This window comes from Hemiscyllium ocellatum, chromosome 25, assembly GCF_020745735.1.
Source record: "Hemiscyllium ocellatum isolate sHemOce1 chromosome 25, sHemOce1.pat.X.cur, whole genome shotgun sequence".
NCBI lineage: Eukaryota > Metazoa > Chordata > Chondrichthyes > Orectolobiformes > Hemiscylliidae > Hemiscyllium > Hemiscyllium ocellatum.
In genome coordinates this window covers 31,854,224-31,873,006 of record NC_083425.1, presented here as the reverse complement: position 1 = coordinate 31,873,006, position 18,783 = coordinate 31,854,224, and the positions used below count along the sequence as shown (strand labels likewise).

Genomic DNA, 18,783 nt, shown 5'->3' with positions numbered 1-18,783 from the left:
TCCGATTAATGCGAGGTGCTGAGTTTTGGGAAAGCAAATCTTAGCAGGATTTATACACTTAATGGTAAGGTCCTAGGGAGTGTTGCTGAACAAACAGACCTTGGAGAGCAGGTCCATAGCTCCTTGAAAGTGGAGTCGCAGGTAGATAGGATAGTGAAGAAGGTGTTTAGAATGCTTTCCTTTATTGGTCAGAGTATCGAGTACAGGAGTTTGAAGGCCATGTTGCGGCTGTACAGGACATTGGAAAGGCCACTGTTGGAATATTGCGTGCAATTCTGGTCTCCTTCCTATTGGAAAGATGTTGTGAAACTTGAAGGGGTTCAGAAAAGATTTACAAGGATGTTGCCAGGGTTGGAGGATCTAAGCTATAGGGAGAGGCTGAACAGGCTGGGGCTGTTTTCCCTGGAGCGTCGGAAGCTGAGGGGTGACCTTATAGAGTTTTACAAAATTATGGGGCATGGATAGGATAAATAGACAAAGTCTTTTACATGGGGTCGGGGAGTCCAGAACTAGAGGGCATAGGTTTAGGGTGAGAGGGGAAAGATACAAAAGAGACCTAAGGGGCAACTTTTTCACGCAGAGGGTGGTACGTGTATGGAATGAGCTGCCAGAGGATGTGGTGGAGGCTGGTACAATTGCAACATTTAAGAGGCATTTGGATGGGTATATGAATAGGAAGGGTTTGGAGGGTATGGGCAGAGCGCTGGCAGGTGGGACTATATTGGGTTGGGATATCTGGTCGGCAAGGACAGTTGGACCGAAGAGTCTTTTTCCATGCTGTACATCTCTATGGCTCATTATAGAGGTTTTTTGAACGTTTTAAATATTTAGCACTTTTTCTTAGTAAGAAGCCTGGTAACAAAACAGCTGAAAACAAAGCTTATGGAAAACTTCATTGCTGTGAAATTGAAGTAACAGCCAGTTTAGTTTGCATTTTGCATTTGGTATCTCCAGGAGGAATACCAGCTGGAGGGAAAATGGCATCTATTGAATGCAAAGAAATTCGAGAGAAGAAACCAGGTGCAGCCATACCATCCTGAGCAAAATGTTTTACTGGGGAGATAGTGATGACTCTGAACTAAGCTTTGGGTAGTTGTAAGGTTCTTGCTGGACGTGAAAGAAATAGGCTGAATTTAATTGGGTTTCTGTTATTTGGAAGGAAATTTTTCAAGTTTTTTTTCCAGTAGTGTAATATTGTTCACAGTTTTCTTTTAAATAAGCATTTCACATTGGAGCATGCTCTTGACCTTTCAATTTCTTTCTAATCTATCATAGGAGCAATGTTTGCATTGTCATACATTGTATTTGGACTCTTAAGCAGAATCATATGAATTTGTCAAATCTTTTTCAATAATTATGAACTCTCCACTAAACTTAAAGCCACAACAAACATGGAAATCATGAATTTCCTAGGTATCACAGTATTTAAATTGGCACAAGAAAACAGGCATAAGTTAGCAAGAGAAGTTTTTTTTAAATAACTGGTGCGTGCAAACATCCGAGGAGGCACTGACCTAATGGTAATGTCCCTGGACTAGTAATCCATTGGCTTTGACCAATGCTGTTAGGTTGCAAGTTCAAATTCTGTGATGACATTTAAATTCAATTAATAAATATGAAATGTAAAGGTAATCTAAGTTTTATAGTGATCATTGTAGAACTACAATCAGTTGTCGTAAAGTCTTTTTGGTTCACTAATTTTTTGGGGGAATGAAATCTGCCATCATTGCCTGGTTGGGGCTACATGTGACTCCAGACCAACAACGTGGTTCTTGCCATCTCTTTGAAATAGCAGAGTAAGTCATTCAGTTTAAGGACAATTAGAAATTAGTAACCAGTGCAGCCATATGCCATGAAGTGGAGAGTGGGTGGTGGTGAGTGTCAGGTATTATAGTTGACCAAGTGTTAGAGCAGATTTTAATTCTCTAATTTTTCATGGTTCAATATTAAGGTACTTATATCAAAACCCCCTGAAGTTTCTGCCTCTAACTCAAATTTGATGACCTTTTTTAAAAAGTTTTGGAAGCTTCCAGACATTAGAGTATTGCTATTAAAAGCTTAACTTTTCCAGGCAACTGCCACATGGTACTTCAGGACTGTAATGGATTTTTAAGAGGTCTAGATGCACATCTTGCGGGGTATATTTGGTTTCCACCTATCGAGAGAAAATCTTGGCCCTTGTCTTGTGTACTAACTGCTTATTTGGCATCCTTTTCAATGTCTTTTTGCAATTCCAAGTAATACTACATATACCGGTTCCCCTTAATTTACTTTCCTTGTTACATTCTGAAAGATAAAAATCCTTCAATAAATTTGTCATACACTTTTTTAAACCTACCATAAAACCATCCTGACTTGTTTTAATGTACTATTCTCTTAATACATTGTTGAGCCTTCCTCATCGTAGATTCCAGCACTTTTCTGATGGATGAAGGCTAATTGCTCTGAATTTTCCTGTTTTCTCTGTCACTCCTTTTCTGAGTAGTGATGTTATATTTGCTAGTACCATTCCAGAATGCAAGCACTTTTTGGCAAATCATAAAAACTGAGTCTGTCCTCCTTTGTAAAGACTGAGGACATTTGATAGGGTTATTCAGAATAACGAGGGGGCTGGATAAATTAGATGGAAAGAAATTATTCACATTGATGACAGGTTGGAGAAACAGAGAACACAGATTTATGATTGATAAAGGTGATGTGGGGACTAGTTCATGTGGTCAGTGATTGGTATCTGGAACCTAACTGTGGTAGAGGCAAATTAATTTGTGGCTTTGAAAGGGGAATTGGTCAAGAACTTGAAAAGTGGGGGGGGGCGGGGAAAACACAAGGCTGCAGGGAAAGAGTCTGAAGTGAAACAAACTGAATTGTTCTTGCAAAAAGGGGAAATGGATTCACGGGTAGTTTTACTATCACCCAGGTTTGAGCAGTTCTCTAATTCAAGCATGAAACTTGGTTGTCCCAATGTAAATGCATTTTAATGCATTATGCACAGTAGGATAGCAATTAAAATTTGAGGGATTCAAAATATGTTTATGGCAGTTAGGTTCATAGAAATGTAAATAATAATTGAGATTTTTAAAAACTGTCAATCCAACCTGTCCCACGTGATACCTTGTGTATTATTATATGCTATCCATGCATAAAATCAAATGTTTTCAATTAGCAGTCTATTAGCTATTTCAATTTTGTTTTCACTTGCACTGTACTGAAATAATTTAATAATGCATTTGGACATGGTCATGTAGAATAATGGTGAACAATGTATTTCATAGGATCACAGATATGTTACAATGCAGAAGTGGGCCATTCTGCTCATTGTGCCTGCACCAGCTTGTTACGTGAGCATCATAACCTAGTGCCAATTTCCTGCTTTTCCCCCATCCCCTAGCACATTATTTTAATCAAATAATCATCCAATGCCATCTTGAATGCCTCAACTGAACCTGCCTCCACCACACTTGGAAGCAGTGAATTTCATACCCTAACTACTGGCTGAGTAAAAATGTTTTTCCTCCCTTCACCCTTGTTTCCTTTTTGTACAGCATTTTAAATCTATGCCCTCATGTTTTGTTCCTTTTACGAGCGAGAACAGTTTCTCCTTGCATTTATCCAACTTGCTCATTATTTTGAAAACCTCTATCAGATAAATGTAAGCCACTTTCTCTCTAAGGAGAACAGACCCAACTTATTCAATTGATTCTCATAACTGACGTTCCTCAGACTGGAACCATTCTTGTAAACCTTTTCTTATAGAATCCCTCCAATGTGGAAACTGGTCATTCGGCCCAACAAGTCCACACTAATCCACCGAAGAGTAACCCATCCAGACCCATTCCCCCCTATATTTACTAATGCACCTAATGTACGCATCCTTGAACACTCTGGGCAATTTAGCATGGACAATGCACCTAACCTGCACAACTTTGGATTGTGAGAGGAAACCCACACAGACACGAGGAGAATATGCAAACTCCACAAGGACGGTTGCCTGAGGCTGGACACTGGGAGGCAGCAGTGCAATCCAGTGAGTCATCATTCATTCAAAACTACAAACAACAGTATTCAAGCTGAAGTCTGAGAAATGTCTTCTACAAGTTCAACATCACTTTCTTGCTCTTATAATCTATGCCACTTTTAATAAAGCAAAAAGTGCTATATCTTACTGCTGTCTCTCATGCCTTTTTGTTCAATGATTAGTGCACATGTCTGCCAAGGTACCTCAGTACCTGCACTCCACATCCCCCCCCTCCCCAATTTGAATACCCCTACTTTATATCATTTTTCCCTGTTTTTCCTGCACTCCCATCTCACTACTACATCAGTACCTACAAACAGTTTGAAATTTTAAATACACTTTCAGCAAAGGTAGAGGAAAATCCTAAGAAGGCAGGAAAATTGTGGGTTATGGTGAAAAGGTGGGGAGTGAAAAGTTCTTTACATTGAAGAATGCAACACAATGGATGCTAAGAACAAGAGAAAGTTTTTTAAAAAAAAGTAAAGTTGAAGTAAAAGTACAATAGAAAAGTCATCCAGAATTTTAAAATAGGCAATGTATGTTGGGTTGTACACGTGAGGTCATAAATAGTGAATAAGTGAAAAACTGCAAAAACGATAGCTGGTAGGAGTGGATGCACAAATTTGAAAAGTAGTATGAAAATTTAAGTCCACTCCCAATGGCAAACGTCAATTTTCCTGTTCCTCCGATGCTCCCTGTCCTGCTCTGCTTTTCCAGCACCACTCTAATCTTGACTCCCAATGGCTTCTGTTGTGACCTAGGCAAAAGATTGAAAGAGAAAAGTGATAGTCATTTCCACCCCCACCCCCCCACCCATCCTTCCCTGTTTGGTCTTATCTCCTTATCATTTCCAGTGCTTTGTGTGGAATGCTTACCAATAAAATAAACTTCACTGGCTTTGGTATCTCTCTGTAACAAAGTTGACAATTCACAAAGGCAGTAACTCCATCCTAGGTCAGCTTCCATTTGCAACTGTTAACAGCAAATAAATTCCAAGATTTTACAGCACTCTGGTGAGTTTGCAAGTCTGACTAAATTTCAAAAGGAAGTTGCTTGCCCGCTTTATCGTTTTGAGCGTGTTTATCTGCACCTTTTCCCAGCCTCCGTTCCTTCAACACTAGCCTGTCGAGCATCCCCCAGTTCTGTCTCTCCACTAGTCATTTGGGTTGTAAACTTTAATTCCCTCCCTAACCCTATTTTTTCATTGGTGTCTCATCCTTCAGGTACTACTTAAAATCCATGCTTTTAGTCACTTGTCTTAATATATCTTTGCTTGACTGTCACTTCTTATCTGATTTATACTATTTTGAAGTGTTTTGCTATTTAACTATGTTAAAGATATTATATCAATGTAAGTTACTGTTGGGTGGAATATTCTTGTTTGCACTAGTGTACCAAATTATTGAGGTGATTCCATGTAGCTGAGCGAATGTACCACATTTGACTGCAAATTCCAGAACAACAAAAATTAATCAAAAGTAGAAAGACTTCTCGTTGTATTCTCTTTCACCTATGGTTGCTTGAGTCTTGAGTGCAGACATTGTTTTCAGTTTTCTTTTGCACTGCTGATTGATGGAGCAGCTGTGAGCTGCTCATACTCTGCAGAACCTGCCGGTGCCTAAGCTTCAGGCTTAATTTACACTGCAATCTGGATAACAAGGGGTTGTGACCTAGCAACCACGTTGCAAGTCTGTGCTCAATGCTTTTAAAGATAGGCAGCTTTCAATGACTTTCAACTCACCTTGGCACTTTCACAACATGATTATTTTTTTCTGCCTGGGTCTTTTTTGCAGAGTCTGATTTAACTTGCAATCAAACAAGCAATAAAGGCATTTTGTTCGTGAGCTGTTGTGCATGGACGTTGGCATATGTTTATGAACTGTAACTAAACCACGCAGCGTCCCTTTCCATCCAGGGACTTGAGAATGATCGTGTGGGTGTGTGCTAACAAATGCTAATCGTGGCAAATAAAATGTGTTTTACAGTGGGCTCTGGCTTTTTTTTCCCTGAGTAATCTTTTCGAACGATAGATGATTTTTAAAATGCTTAGTTGCAGCGTGGACTAGATTAAACAATAAAGCAAGGAACTGGCGCAACGCCCATTTATGTATTAGTTCTATATTGAACGTTAAAGCTGTGGTGGTATGCCAGATTATGTTTTTATAAGGCATACAACCGAGCTTATTTGCATGCAGCCAACCAATGAATGCGGTTGTTTTTTTTGGCTGACTTTCAAAAAAACGGCTAGTGTTAATTGCATTGCCAGGAGAAAATGTTTTGTGACAGTTAAAGAATTTAAAGAAAGGAAGATAGGTTTAATGTCATCAGTAATTAGATAATCAAGCTAGATTCTTTGTCGCTGATATCTTAATATTGAATCCCACCTCAGAAGGGCATTTCCAAGCAGGGGAGGGCTGAGCAAGTGTAGGTTGTCAGCAGCGTACAGTACACAGAGTAGTTTTTCTGGCATGTAGACAAGATGAGGCTTAAACAGTACACAGACGACATATTGAAACAGCACAGGCGAGCGTAGGTGCAGACATGAAGGCAACTTTGCACAAAATGTAGCGTTTCCTAGGATGGTTGGGCGTCACCTTCAGTCAGGTATTTTTCACAGCAGTCCCCTGTAGAGCAGAAACATACCAAATAATTGCTGCTTTGTTCTCTGAAAATATTGTATTAAATTAGAAAGCTCCTAAATGCAATCTGAAGTAGCTGTCTGTTAAAACTGAGAAAATGGCGACCTAACACTTGGTTATTTGTGGAAGTGATATTTTGCATCTTGCACTTACACAGTAATAAAATGTTAATTCACAAATGTTTTGCTTAGATGCTGCTTCTTGTTTTGAAAATTGCTCATTGTCTCATGAAAAGCTTCTTGTCAATGATTTTTGCGAAAAAAAAAGACCTCCGTCAAACTCAGGGTCCCTTTGGACTCTGCCAATAATCTATCTTTTTAAAATAAATAGCTAAACTAAGGACTGCAGGTTTGGTACTTATTATTCTCTGCATGTGATAGTAATGCTTTAAACTATTGGAAAATATATAAATATTTGTGTACGTTATCATTGGCATTCAGTTTTGATATGCTGTTAAATTGTGGTTGCTTTGAATAAAATAATGCAAGTTTGAGTGTAATTTTTTAACTGGTTGAAATAATTCTGAGTAGCAGTTGTGGTTTTTGTGGACTGACTTATAAACAAAATGATTAATATAGATTTGAGAAATGAATTTTTTCCAGCATGCAAACCAGAATATGTTTTAAATTGTTTCCTCAACTTTTCATTACAAATTATTTTTGAAATCAAGTACTTGATTTTATTCTCTGAAAGAAAAGTATAGCCTTAGTACTGGTCTAAAAGCATAATGTTTCAGGTTCATAGAGTCATAGAGATGTATAGCACGGAGGCACCCTTTTGGTTCAACCTGTCTATACCAACCAGATATCCCAACCCAATCTAGTCCCACCTGACCCATATCCCTCCAAACCCTTCCTATTCATATACCTATCCTGCTGATTTATGCTGAGGCACTCAGTTATGGAGAGGTGGTGGCATAATGATAAACTCATTCAACTAGTAATCGAACACTTCAGGCTAATGTTCTGCAGACATGTGTTTAGTCCCCACTGTGGCAGATGGTGAAATCTGAAATTAAAGGTAAGCATAATGGCGATATGTAACCACTGTCCATTGTCCTAAAGACCAGTCTTGTTCAGGTAAGGAAATTCACCATCTTTAACAGCATCTGCTCCTTAAAAACAGGGGAGGGGGTCTTGAGCCAAAATTGGGAGAGCTGTCCCACTGGTTAGTCAGGTAATTGCCTGAGATAATCCTTCTTATTAAATCATACCACAATGCCCCAGACGACGTAATCCCCGTAGTGTGTTCTGCCCTCTAAGAGAATGGATGCATCGGGCAGTGGCAGAATTGAAAGAAGTTGCACTGGGAATCCTCAACATTAACTCTGGACCATATGTAATCTCAGAATCAGGTCAAACATGGAGAATTCCGATTGTGAGCCCATACAGCTTTGCACACACCACAAATCCCACACAAAACAACAAACACATGCACACAAACAAACACATCCCCTATGAATCAGTACTTTCCCATATTGAACTTCACATAGAAGAAGTATTTGAAGGTGGCAATGGCCCAGAATATAACCTGCTGTCTCTCAGCGCCAGAGGCCCGGATTCAATTCCTGCCTCGGGCAACGAGTTTGCACATTCTCCCAGTGTCTGTGTAGGTTTCCTCCCACAGTCCAAAGTTGTGCAGGTTCGGTGAATTGGCCATGCTAAATTGTCCGTAATGTTAGGTAAAGGGGTAAATGTAGGGGAATGGGTCTGGGTGAGTTGCTCTTCAGAGAGTCGGTGTGGACTTATTGGGCCGAAGAGCCTGTTTCCACACTGTAAGTAATCTAATCTATTCATCAAGACTGGCGTATTAATGATTATTGAGCTACCTGAATCCTAAGGGCATAGCTATCAAATTGTGACTGTGGAAGTGATGAGCAAGCCATCGATAGGGAAAAATCAATAGACCTTGCTCTCAACAATCTATTTGTTGCAGATGTCACCATCCATGACTGTCAGGGAACGGCCCCTGTATCGTCCTTGTGACAATGAAGTCTCCTCTTCACATTGAGGATAGCTTTCATTGCGTCATGTGGCATTACTACCGTGCTAAATGGAACAGTCTTCAAACATATATTTAGCAACTCCAAACTGGGCATCATGAGATGCTGTGCGGAGTTAACAGCACAATTCTATTCGTGCACAATCTGTTGAATCCAATCTGCCATTGCCATCAAGTCAGGAGATCATCCTGGGTTTGTTAATACTCAGCAGGGCATATCGGAAATAGCACCAGGTATGCCTAAAAATAAGGCATCAACCCCTGGTGAGGCTACAGCATAGTTTACCTGCGTGCCAAATAATGTGACATCACCATAGGAAATGACTTCACCAACCCAAAGAAACCCAAACATATAAATAGAAAGCAGGAAACATCAGCAGTGCTTCGTCCAGAGGCTCACTGAAGATGTTACCTAATATGGTGATGAAACATCTGAAAATGAATCTTCTAGCTCAGCGAGCTACAAGTCTTCTCTAAAACTCGATAATGTAAGCAATATGCAATAGGCAGGGCTATATGATCCCACGCCTAATGGATCATATCTAAGATCGGCACTCTTACTTCCAGTCATGAATAATGATAGACAATTAAACATCAAACAGGAGTGGTTGGGTTCACAAACAATTACTGCTCAATGATAGAGAGGGCCTAGCACATTGGTGCAAAAGATCATGCTGAAGGACTTGCCTCTGTCTTCAACCTGAATCATCATGTCTGTGATTCATTTTGGCCTCCTTCTGCGGTCCCTCATTTCACAGGTAGAAGTCAGTTCTAAAGGTGTGCTGCATATTTAACCAAATTGTTTCAGTACTGTGACAAACATTGTGACGCTGGAAAAGCATAGCAGGTCAGGTAGCATCCGAGAGTCAACGTTTCTGGCATTAGCCCTTCACCAGGAATGTCCAGTACTGCTACCTGTGGACTAATCTGAACTATGAACTGGCAAAACATGGGCAGAAGCTGCATGGAAACACCACCTTCAAGTTCCTCTCAAGCTGCACAGCACCTTTATGGGCCACATTTCTGGAACTCTCTCCCGAACAGCACTATGGGTGTTCCAGCTCTCCAAGGACTATAGTTGTTCAAGAAGGTAGCTCTTTGGAGGGTCAGTGTGGACTTGCTGGACCAAATGGCCTGTGTTCACACGAAGGATTCTATGATTTCTATGATCACCACCACCTCCAGGACAATTACAAATGGACAATAAATGTTGGCCTAATCAGCAATGTCTACATCCCATCTACAAAGAAAATAACAAAACCTGGTGTTGGGTATCCCTGGGCAAAAGATGAAAAACAAGTAACAATTTTCATTGATCATTATTCCATTGCCTCGCATTGGAGAGTATTTGCATATGTGGAGGAAAACAGTGTAAAACTTGAAGTGATTTTCCCAGCAGTTGAACAGCCTGTCTTGCGTGCACTGCCAGAAAGCTTGAATTAATGCTCCAGCATATATAATTACCTTTTGGAGAAATGAGGTATTAGAGAAAAAAGAAATAATAGGAAGGGGAAGGAATGCAAATATTTGACCCCAATCCAAACTTGGAAAGGTGGAGCAATAGGCAAGAGTCTGGATCAGTTAAGGTGGAGGGGAGAAATCCCAGGGATGAGAAGACCTTAGATTTCCTCATTGGATCTATTGCTACTGAAAGTCTTAACATAATTTAAAATATACTTATAATAATTAAAATAACACTTAGTGCTCTGAGGGTTCAATGAGATTGTTAACTAAGAGGCCTGGAGTGAGTCAAAATAGGAAAGGTGTCTTTACGAGTAGGAGATTCTAGGAGCTGAGGACACAGCTTCAGGACGATATTTAAAATTTGGGAGAAGATTTGTAGCTCGGGTGCTCGTTGTTGTGGTTCTGTTTGCTGAGTTGGGAATTTGTGTTGCAGACGTTTCGTCCCCTGTCTAGGTGACATCCTCAGTGCTTGGGAGCTTCCTATGAAGTGCTTCTGTGATGTTTCCTCCGGCATTTTTAGTGATTTGTACCTGCTGCTTCCGGTTGTCAGTTCCAGCTGCCCGCTGCAGTGGCCGGTATATTGGGTCCAGGTCGATGTGCTTATTGATTGAATCTGTGGATGAGTGCCATGCCTTGAGGCATGGCACTCATCCACCGATTCAATCAATAAGCATACATGGCACTCATCCACAGATTCAATCAATAAGCACATCGACCTGGACCCAATATACTGGCCACTGCAGCGGGCAGCTGGAACTGATAACCGGAAGCGGCAGGTACAAATCACTATAAGTGCCAAAGGAAGCTTCACAGAAGCGCTTCACAGGAGGCTCCCAAGCACCGAGGATGACACCTTAGACAAGGGACGAAACGTCTGCAATACAAATTCCCAGCTCGGCGAACAGAACCACAACAACGACATTTAAAATTGAAATAAGAAATTTTTTAGCCAGAGGATGGTGCATCTGTGGAACTTGTTGCCACAGAGACTATTTAATGCAAGGAGAGATTCTTCATTATTAAGGGATCAAGAGTTATGGAGAAAAGGCAAGAGAATAGAGTTGAGAAACACATCAACCATGATTGAATGCCGGAGCAAGCCCAATGGATTAAATAGCCTCATTCCACTTCTGCATCTTATAGTCTTGGCTGAGTCTCTTCTGGTTGCTTAGTACATTTTGATAGTGGTTATTAATGAGTTCAGAACTAAATGAATCCTGGAGTTATTTTGGGTCTATTGTCCCAATACAATAGTTGAATCATGACTTGGGCTGATCCCAGCCATGAACCATGCAGACTACCTGCACTAAATTTCAGTAATGATAAAATGATGAGGGCAGCAAGATGGTGTAAATTCCCTTGACTCCCCATCTTATTACCTCACTCATTGCCCAAGCAAGGTAGTAGTTTGATAAACTATCTGCTTTTTGTAAGTACGCATTTAAGAGATAGCAGGTAGAGTAGTGAAAAGGGTTAATTTTGGTTTCTGTACTGTCAATTCATGGTTTACTGAATAGGTGCAATGTCTGTTTCTATTGAGGAGCAGCTGTTTTTTTTCCCCACTTATGGAATGTTCTGCCTTGTTTTGGAGAAAGCTTGCACTTAGCCCCTGGGAATACAGCATTGAAAAAAATGATCCTGTGAGAGCTGCTTCAATGAACATTGTATTTGATAGCTTGGAATACTTAAACAGTCGCACCTACTTAGGTTAATCCTGTTTTAAAACATTTCCACATAGAAGAATGGATTTAAGACAACTTTAAGGTCATGCACATCAGTAGTGTTGTCATTAAGGTGCCTTAATACAATATCTCCATTTTTTTTGCACTTTATTCATGCAAACATAGAATTCAATTTGTCTGAATCTTTAAATATTCAATATTAGATTTATGCTCAAAAATCAGTGCTTTGCCCTGGTACTTCTCATCTGAGAGTTTTCAGTTGTGTATGGTCTGTCAGTGGACTTTCTCAACATTTTTTCATGTGGTTGCTCTTGAAATACTTGTTACAGCAGCATTCGGAAAGGGAAGCAAATCTGGTAGAAAAGGGAAGGGCTAACGCTTGAGATTTTCACATTCTGAAAAGAAAACTCCTCTCCAGTTTTCTCCTGGTAGGAAAATATTGATGTCTAATGTCTATGATGTAAAGAGTAGACATTTCCCCAATCCCTTTTCCTCCCCTCTCTAAATGGAAGGGAGCATTGGCTTTATTTAGCTTCTCTGTCACAGTACTAAGAAAGCTTGTATATAATTTTGTTCCAGGATGTTCAGTGTGCTGCTTTTCAATTAGACTGTTACGGGTACAAAACTGAGACATCTGTAGCTTGCAGGATATTAGCTACTGGTTTGTATAGTGTATTAGCGAAAGATTAGGGGTTACCTATCATTATTTAGGCTGCTGCTTTATGTAGTGTATAGCTCGCAAGATTTCAACTTTACCAAACACTTAATAGTTTTAATTATTTTTCTAATTAAATGTGGGGAGGTCTGAGATTAATAATTTCATAAATAAAAAATCCTTTTGTGAGCAGGAGTGAAGTTGCGATGACAGAATTTGAGACAAGTAAGAGTGGTATAATTGAGAGCAGGTGCAGTTACTATGGGCGAGTATAGTTTAGTGGGCCAAAATTGCAATTTATTTACAGGATGAACTACGAGTGGAAAAAAAAATACTGAACAAAATAATTGGATGGCTTTCATACAAACACAGATCTTATTGGACCAGATGCCAAGTAATGACTAAAAGATGCTAGATTTCGAATCACATTTGCACAGAGGGCCACGCAACACGGTGGCTCAGTGGTTAGCACTTGCTGCCTCACAGTGCCAGGGGCCACATTCAATTCCCATGTATATGTGGGTGCTCTAGTTTCCTCCCACAGTCCAAAGTTGTGCAGGTTGGTTTGCTTAGCCATACTAAATTACCCATTGTGTCCAGGGATGTACATGCCAGGTGGATTAGCATTGGTACATGTGGTTTGCTGCAGGGGGAGTGCTGATTCTGGTTCTGGTTGGGATGCTCTTCAAAGGGTGTTGCAGACTTTATAAGCCAAATGGCCTCTTTCTGCACAGAAGAGATTCTGTGATTCTAATTGTGAAGTTCAGGGTTAGGTTTATGAAAAACATGCAATTAAAACATTCAGTAATTTGCATTTACATAATGCCATTGACAGAGAAAACAATCCAATGATTCCTTCTTAGACCTATAATTAGATAAAGTTGAGCCAAACGAGACATTAAATGAGATAACCGAAACCAAGTCAAATTGCATGTTTTAAGGATAGCCATAAAAAAGCAACATGTTGGAGAGGCTAAGCACAACAATTCCTACGGTTGGGCTCTTGATAGTTCAGGGCATAGTTGTCAATAATAGGCTGAAGGGTGTGGAGGTTACTTACAAGCTTGAGATAAAGGCATGCAGTGTTTTGGTGAGCTGTAGGAGGTTACAGACATGAAGAGATGAGGCCATATGTTTTAAGTCATTTGAGTAACTCGTGTGTCTGTGGGAGATGGGGGGGAAGGGGTGGTAGGGAGTGGAAAATTGGCACATGTAAGCAGATGCTAGGTGAGATAATCTGAGTACATTGTGAGCTAAGGTCATAGATCTGTGCAGCATGGAAACAGAGCCTCCACATCCTAAATAAATTTTAATTCCATTTGCCGGCATTTCGCCTTATCCCTCTAAACCATTGTAATTATATCAGTCTCCTCCACTTCCTCTGACAACCCATTGCATACACAACACCCTCTACATGGAAACATTGCTCCTTGGGTATCTTTTAAATCTTCTCACCTCTTCTCTTCTCCCCCCCCCCCCCCCCCCCCCCCCCCCAAAACTTTGGGCATTAACCCTATCCATACCCCTCATGATGTTATAAATCTTTTAAAAGGAGACTAAAGGGAAAATAGCCCCAGTCTATGCAGCCATTCCCTGTAGCCCAAACCTTCCAACCTTGGCATCATCCTTGTAAATCTTTTCAGAGCCCTTTCAAATTTCATAACATCCTTCCTATAACACAGAAACCAGAATTGCATGCTCAATTCCAATATTGGCCTAATCAATGTCCTGTACAACTGTAACATGACTTCCCAACCCCGCTTTTTGCCGTACACTGACCAATAAAGGCAAGAATATCAATTGCTGCCTTCACTATACTGTCTACCTGTGATTCCACTTTCTACTTTCAAGGAACTTGCACTCCAAGGTCTCTAATCACAGAACTCTCCAGGATCTTACCATTAAGTGTACTGAGAGGAGTTTGGAGGAGGTGAAATTTACTGAGAGCGAGGACGGTTGGCCAGGCTTTATTAAACTAATCAAGCCTTAAAGTGACAAAAGAATGGAAGTGTGTGTCAGCAGAAATTGAGTTGAGGCAGGGATACAGATCAATGATTTACATGTGGATCATTGTAATGTAGATGATTTTAAGAAAGAAAAGCAGATTTGCCGATATATGTCAACTTCTGATGGTTTTCAGAGGCTCAATTTGGATTTCTGGGAGGACACCAAGCTGTGCAGTGTCACTGGGAAGGTAGATGTAAGTTTTTTTTTCTTCTAAATATTTAATTTAATTGCAGCTCTCAGTACTAGATTTTGTACATGTAGTGTGATAATAGTGAGGTGGTGAAGTGGAACTGCAAATTGTCAATATGTTTATGGATCTTGATGGCAATCGCCAAAATAGATTTCAATGAGGAGGAACAACAATTGAAATGGATCTTTTGAGGGCCCTACAGCAGTGCTTCCCAAACATTTTTCAACTGTGGCCCAATTTTGAGGCTTTAGTATTATCGAGGACCATCAGTGAGAACTGAGACAGTGGAGAGTGAGAGCTGAAAAAGCAGGGGTCTATTACAGCTGGTGTGCAACTATTTTGATTTGGTCAGAGCTCACAATCCCACTTGGGATTCTGACCCTCACTTTTGAAATGGCTGCCCTCGAGTATTGGAATTCAGCTTCAGTAAGTCTTAATACCTGAACTAAGGAAACTGGATTGACCAATAACATGAGAGCAAAAGATGTACAGAAACAGTTATGTTTGCAATCTTTCACATCATTGTGCTGCTTGTAACCATGGGATGTGTCCATATCCTTTCTCAGATGGGCTAAGAAAAGAGCTGAGACTAAACATTCAAGTCATTCTTGTACATCTACTAGCTTCTTACTGTATCTGAATAGAAACTTTTTACAAACTATCAATCAGAATCATTATTTTGCAGTTCAGTTTCTTTCAGAATTTTAAAGAATTCATCTTAAATGCTTCCATGTATCCAAAACAACTGCTTTTGACGATTTTTTTTATAATACCTGGTTAACAATATTTGAATTATGATCAGTAAATATGTAGCTAATGTTTGATCGTAGCTTTGATCTTGAATTTACTTTTTTTTTTCTCCCTTTTTTGTCTCTGGTTGTAGTGTTTGGTTTGTGAACTGAACAGAATGAAAAGATGCATTCACAATTTGCTATTACTATAACTTGGTCTGCAGTTGCATTGTGAGATTCTTTATTTTGATTGATACAGAATATTTCTTAACTTTGTTTTGGTCTCTTCTAGATCTTAGCCACAGTGGTCTGGGAACGCAATATGAAAATTCCCACTGGGGACAGCCCCCCTTTCGGAGTGAACCAAACAGCATCTGGGATAAAGTGATAATAGACGGAAGTGACAAAGAGGCTTGGCCTTCCATTTCTGGAAACGAGACTGAAACTGCCTCAGAATGCACAGACACTGACTCTGCCTCAAATTGTGGCTCAGATAATAATAGCATGGCTACAGGGAGTGCACCAGGCAACTTCAATGGACAAAACAAAAATTGCAATAATGGTGGCAATGGAGCAGTTGTCCAAAGCAGTTCAAACCAGAGTGCCATTGGATGCGGTGCAAATGGTGGAAATGGAAATTCATCCAGGGTGTGGGCTGTTGCCCCAGGGTCTGCCCCTGGTGTAGGGCACTGCTCTGCTCCCAGTGGAAATGGAAAGATTGATAGTATCGTAAGTGTAAATCCAAACTGTTGGGGCACTTCTACACCTACTGCTGGTATTAATCTGAATCTTAATCCTAATGCCAATCCAGCTGCTTGGCCTGTAGTTGGCCAGGAAATTCAAGGAACTGTTGGAGGAGGAAGCACTTCAAATATTTGTAGTCCAAGTAATCCCATTGATCAGAATTATGGTAACCCTAATAATGGTCCAGCAGGTACATTGAATACCTGGGGAAATTTGCTGCAGCCAGAGAGCACAGATACACAAACGTCCACTTCACAGAATGTGTCTTTCAGCATACAACCTCAGAACCTTAACACTGATGGACCAAATAACACTAACCCCATAAACTCTTCACCAAATCCTATCAATGCAATGCAAGCAAATGGATTGCCTAACGTTTCTGTACCAGGAGGCTGGGCAATGACCGTAGGCATGGGTACAATAAACCCATCTCATCTTCAAAACCTTTCTGGTGGTGGTGGGTCATCTGCAGTTTCTCAACTCAGCGGGCGCAATGGCGAAGGAATGAATAGTCCTTCATGCAACTCAGTGTGGGGAGTGCCACATACTAATCCTACAACCACCAACAGTAACTCTGCATTTAGTCAGGGGAATGGAGACACTGTGAATTCTGCATTAAGTTTAAGTGCTAAACAGACATTAGCAAACAATTCCAATAACGCTGTGCAAAAGGATGTTGGAAACAATGCTTGGGACTCTGGTCCCCCAACCAGTCCTAGAGTACTGCCATGGACAAGGGCTGGTACCATTGGGGGCTTGCACTCTGGTCCCAGTAGCATTGGAGCTTGGGGTAATACACCATCTAATAGGAACACTAGCAATGGTGTAAATGGAGAATGGGGCAAACTCTCTAACCAGCATTCCAGTAATGAAGCAAATGGAAATGGGAAAGGGTGGGAGGGTCTTTGTGTTAACAGCCAAACTCCTGCTTTGCAGCAAGGTAATGAACAAATTAACTCTTTGGCCAAACCTTCTGATTCAGGTACCACTGGTAGTGAGGGAAGTAATGAAAGTGCTGGCAGCCAACATGAAGGAAGCACCAGCAGAAGTGGAGGAAGGCATAGTAGTAGCCGACGAAAGGCTGATAAAGTGATGAATGAACAGCAAGGGCTGGTCCAGAGTGTTATGTCAAAGCCAGATCATGACCCTAGAGTCTTGTGTAATTCTGGATGGGGACAGACACCAGTAAAGCAAAATATTTCCTGGGAAATTCAAGAATCCCCTAGGTCTGAGCGAAAAAATGACAATGGAACTGAGGCCTGGGGTTCTGCTGCTGCCCAGTCTTCAAACTCAGGGGCGAGAAGTGATGGGTCCAGCATAAGCAGTACGAATACCTCTTTAGTATCTGGTTGGGGAAATCTTCCACCAACAGTTATGTCTGATAACGCAGGTTGGGGAGACAAAGTGTCTAATAGCCAGGGGGGATGGGGAGATTCTGCTAATTCTACTGCTGCTGCTGCCAAAAGTGGCCATGCCTGGGGTGGGGTTTCTAATCAGGAGGAGAAACCACCATCCTGGGCAGACTCTCAGAAACCCAAGTCTCAAAATTGGGGTGAAGGACAGAAAACCAATCAAGGATGGACATCAGGAGGAGTGGGAGTAGTAGGGAGTGGTGGAGGAGATTGGACTGATACTGCTGCAGGACCTTTAAGTGAGGCAAAAAAAAATGGATCTAGTTGGGAGAATGAAAACAGCCATACTGGACCCAATTGGAATGAGACAACCAGATCACAGGCTAGTGGATGGAATAGTGGTACCAACAGCAAACCAAGTTCAAATACAGGCTGGGGAGAGCCTTCAAAATCAAATGCACCACAGAACTGGGGAAATAAACTTCAGGATAATAATCTTAGCAACTGGGGAGGAGCTGCTTCTGTTAAACAGTCTAATTCGGGTTGGGTTGGTGGATCTTTGCCTACAAAACAGAAGGACAGCGAACCCACTGGCTGGGAAGAACCTTCCCCACCATCTATTCGCCGCAAAATAGAGATTGATGATGGTACCTCTGCTTGGGGAGACCCAACCAATTATAAGAAGACTGTAAACATGTGGGATAGAAACAATCCTGTGAATCAAAGTAGTAGCAACGCTGTGGCTGAACAACCACCTCAGCCCCATCAGTCAAGTGCCACGCAAAACCGGTCCCCCCTACTTGGTCCAGGTAGGATTCACGACCATTTCAATTTTCTTTTACAAACATGTAATTAAGTTGATATATGTGATGGAGTCTGATATTTTCATGAAGTTCTGGAAACATAACTGAAATTCCTGAAAGAGAAATTGCAGGATGCACACTGCCATTTGAATCATGATCTTTATGCTTAGGTATGCAATGCTAAAGTAATTTGACCCTCATCTTGATTCCTTTCAAGGTCTGCTGCTTTTTTTTCTATCTGGCAAAGTGGGAAGGCAGGTGACTTATTACAATCACTTGCTGTTCTAAAATTAATGAGTTTCATATGCATTAGGGCAGCTTAACTTGACTACTGTGTATGTGTGGCAGTCAGTAAATATACAATATAATGAGAATAATTTTCTGTATAGCTTTTCGAACATGGAGTTTTAGTTATTGGGAGTCATAGAGTCATTCAAACATAGAAACAGACCTTTTCAGCCTACCATGTTTGGGCTGACCAGCGAACACCGAATTATGCT

General features: G+C 40.8%; 1 protein-coding gene across 9 annotated transcripts in view; it reads left to right on the top strand.

Annotated features, from left to right (window-relative positions):
* tnrc6c1 (trinucleotide repeat containing adaptor 6C1) overlaps positions 1 to 18,783 on the top strand; it is a 201,936-nt gene that overhangs the window by 98,961 nt on the left and 84,192 nt on the right. For 7 of the 9 annotated variants that reach the window (XM_060844188.1, XM_060844182.1, XM_060844187.1 and 4 more), the window contains exon 6: positions 15,677 to 18,289. In XM_060844188.1, the coding sequence (XP_060700171.1) occupies positions 15,677 to 18,289 (2,613 nt within the window). Of the gene's footprint in view, positions 1 to 6,555; positions 6,620 to 14,622; positions 14,657 to 15,676; positions 18,290 to 18,783 lie in introns of those variants that run through there. The other 2 variants (XM_060844185.1, XM_060844186.1) reach the window with 2 other exon arrangements.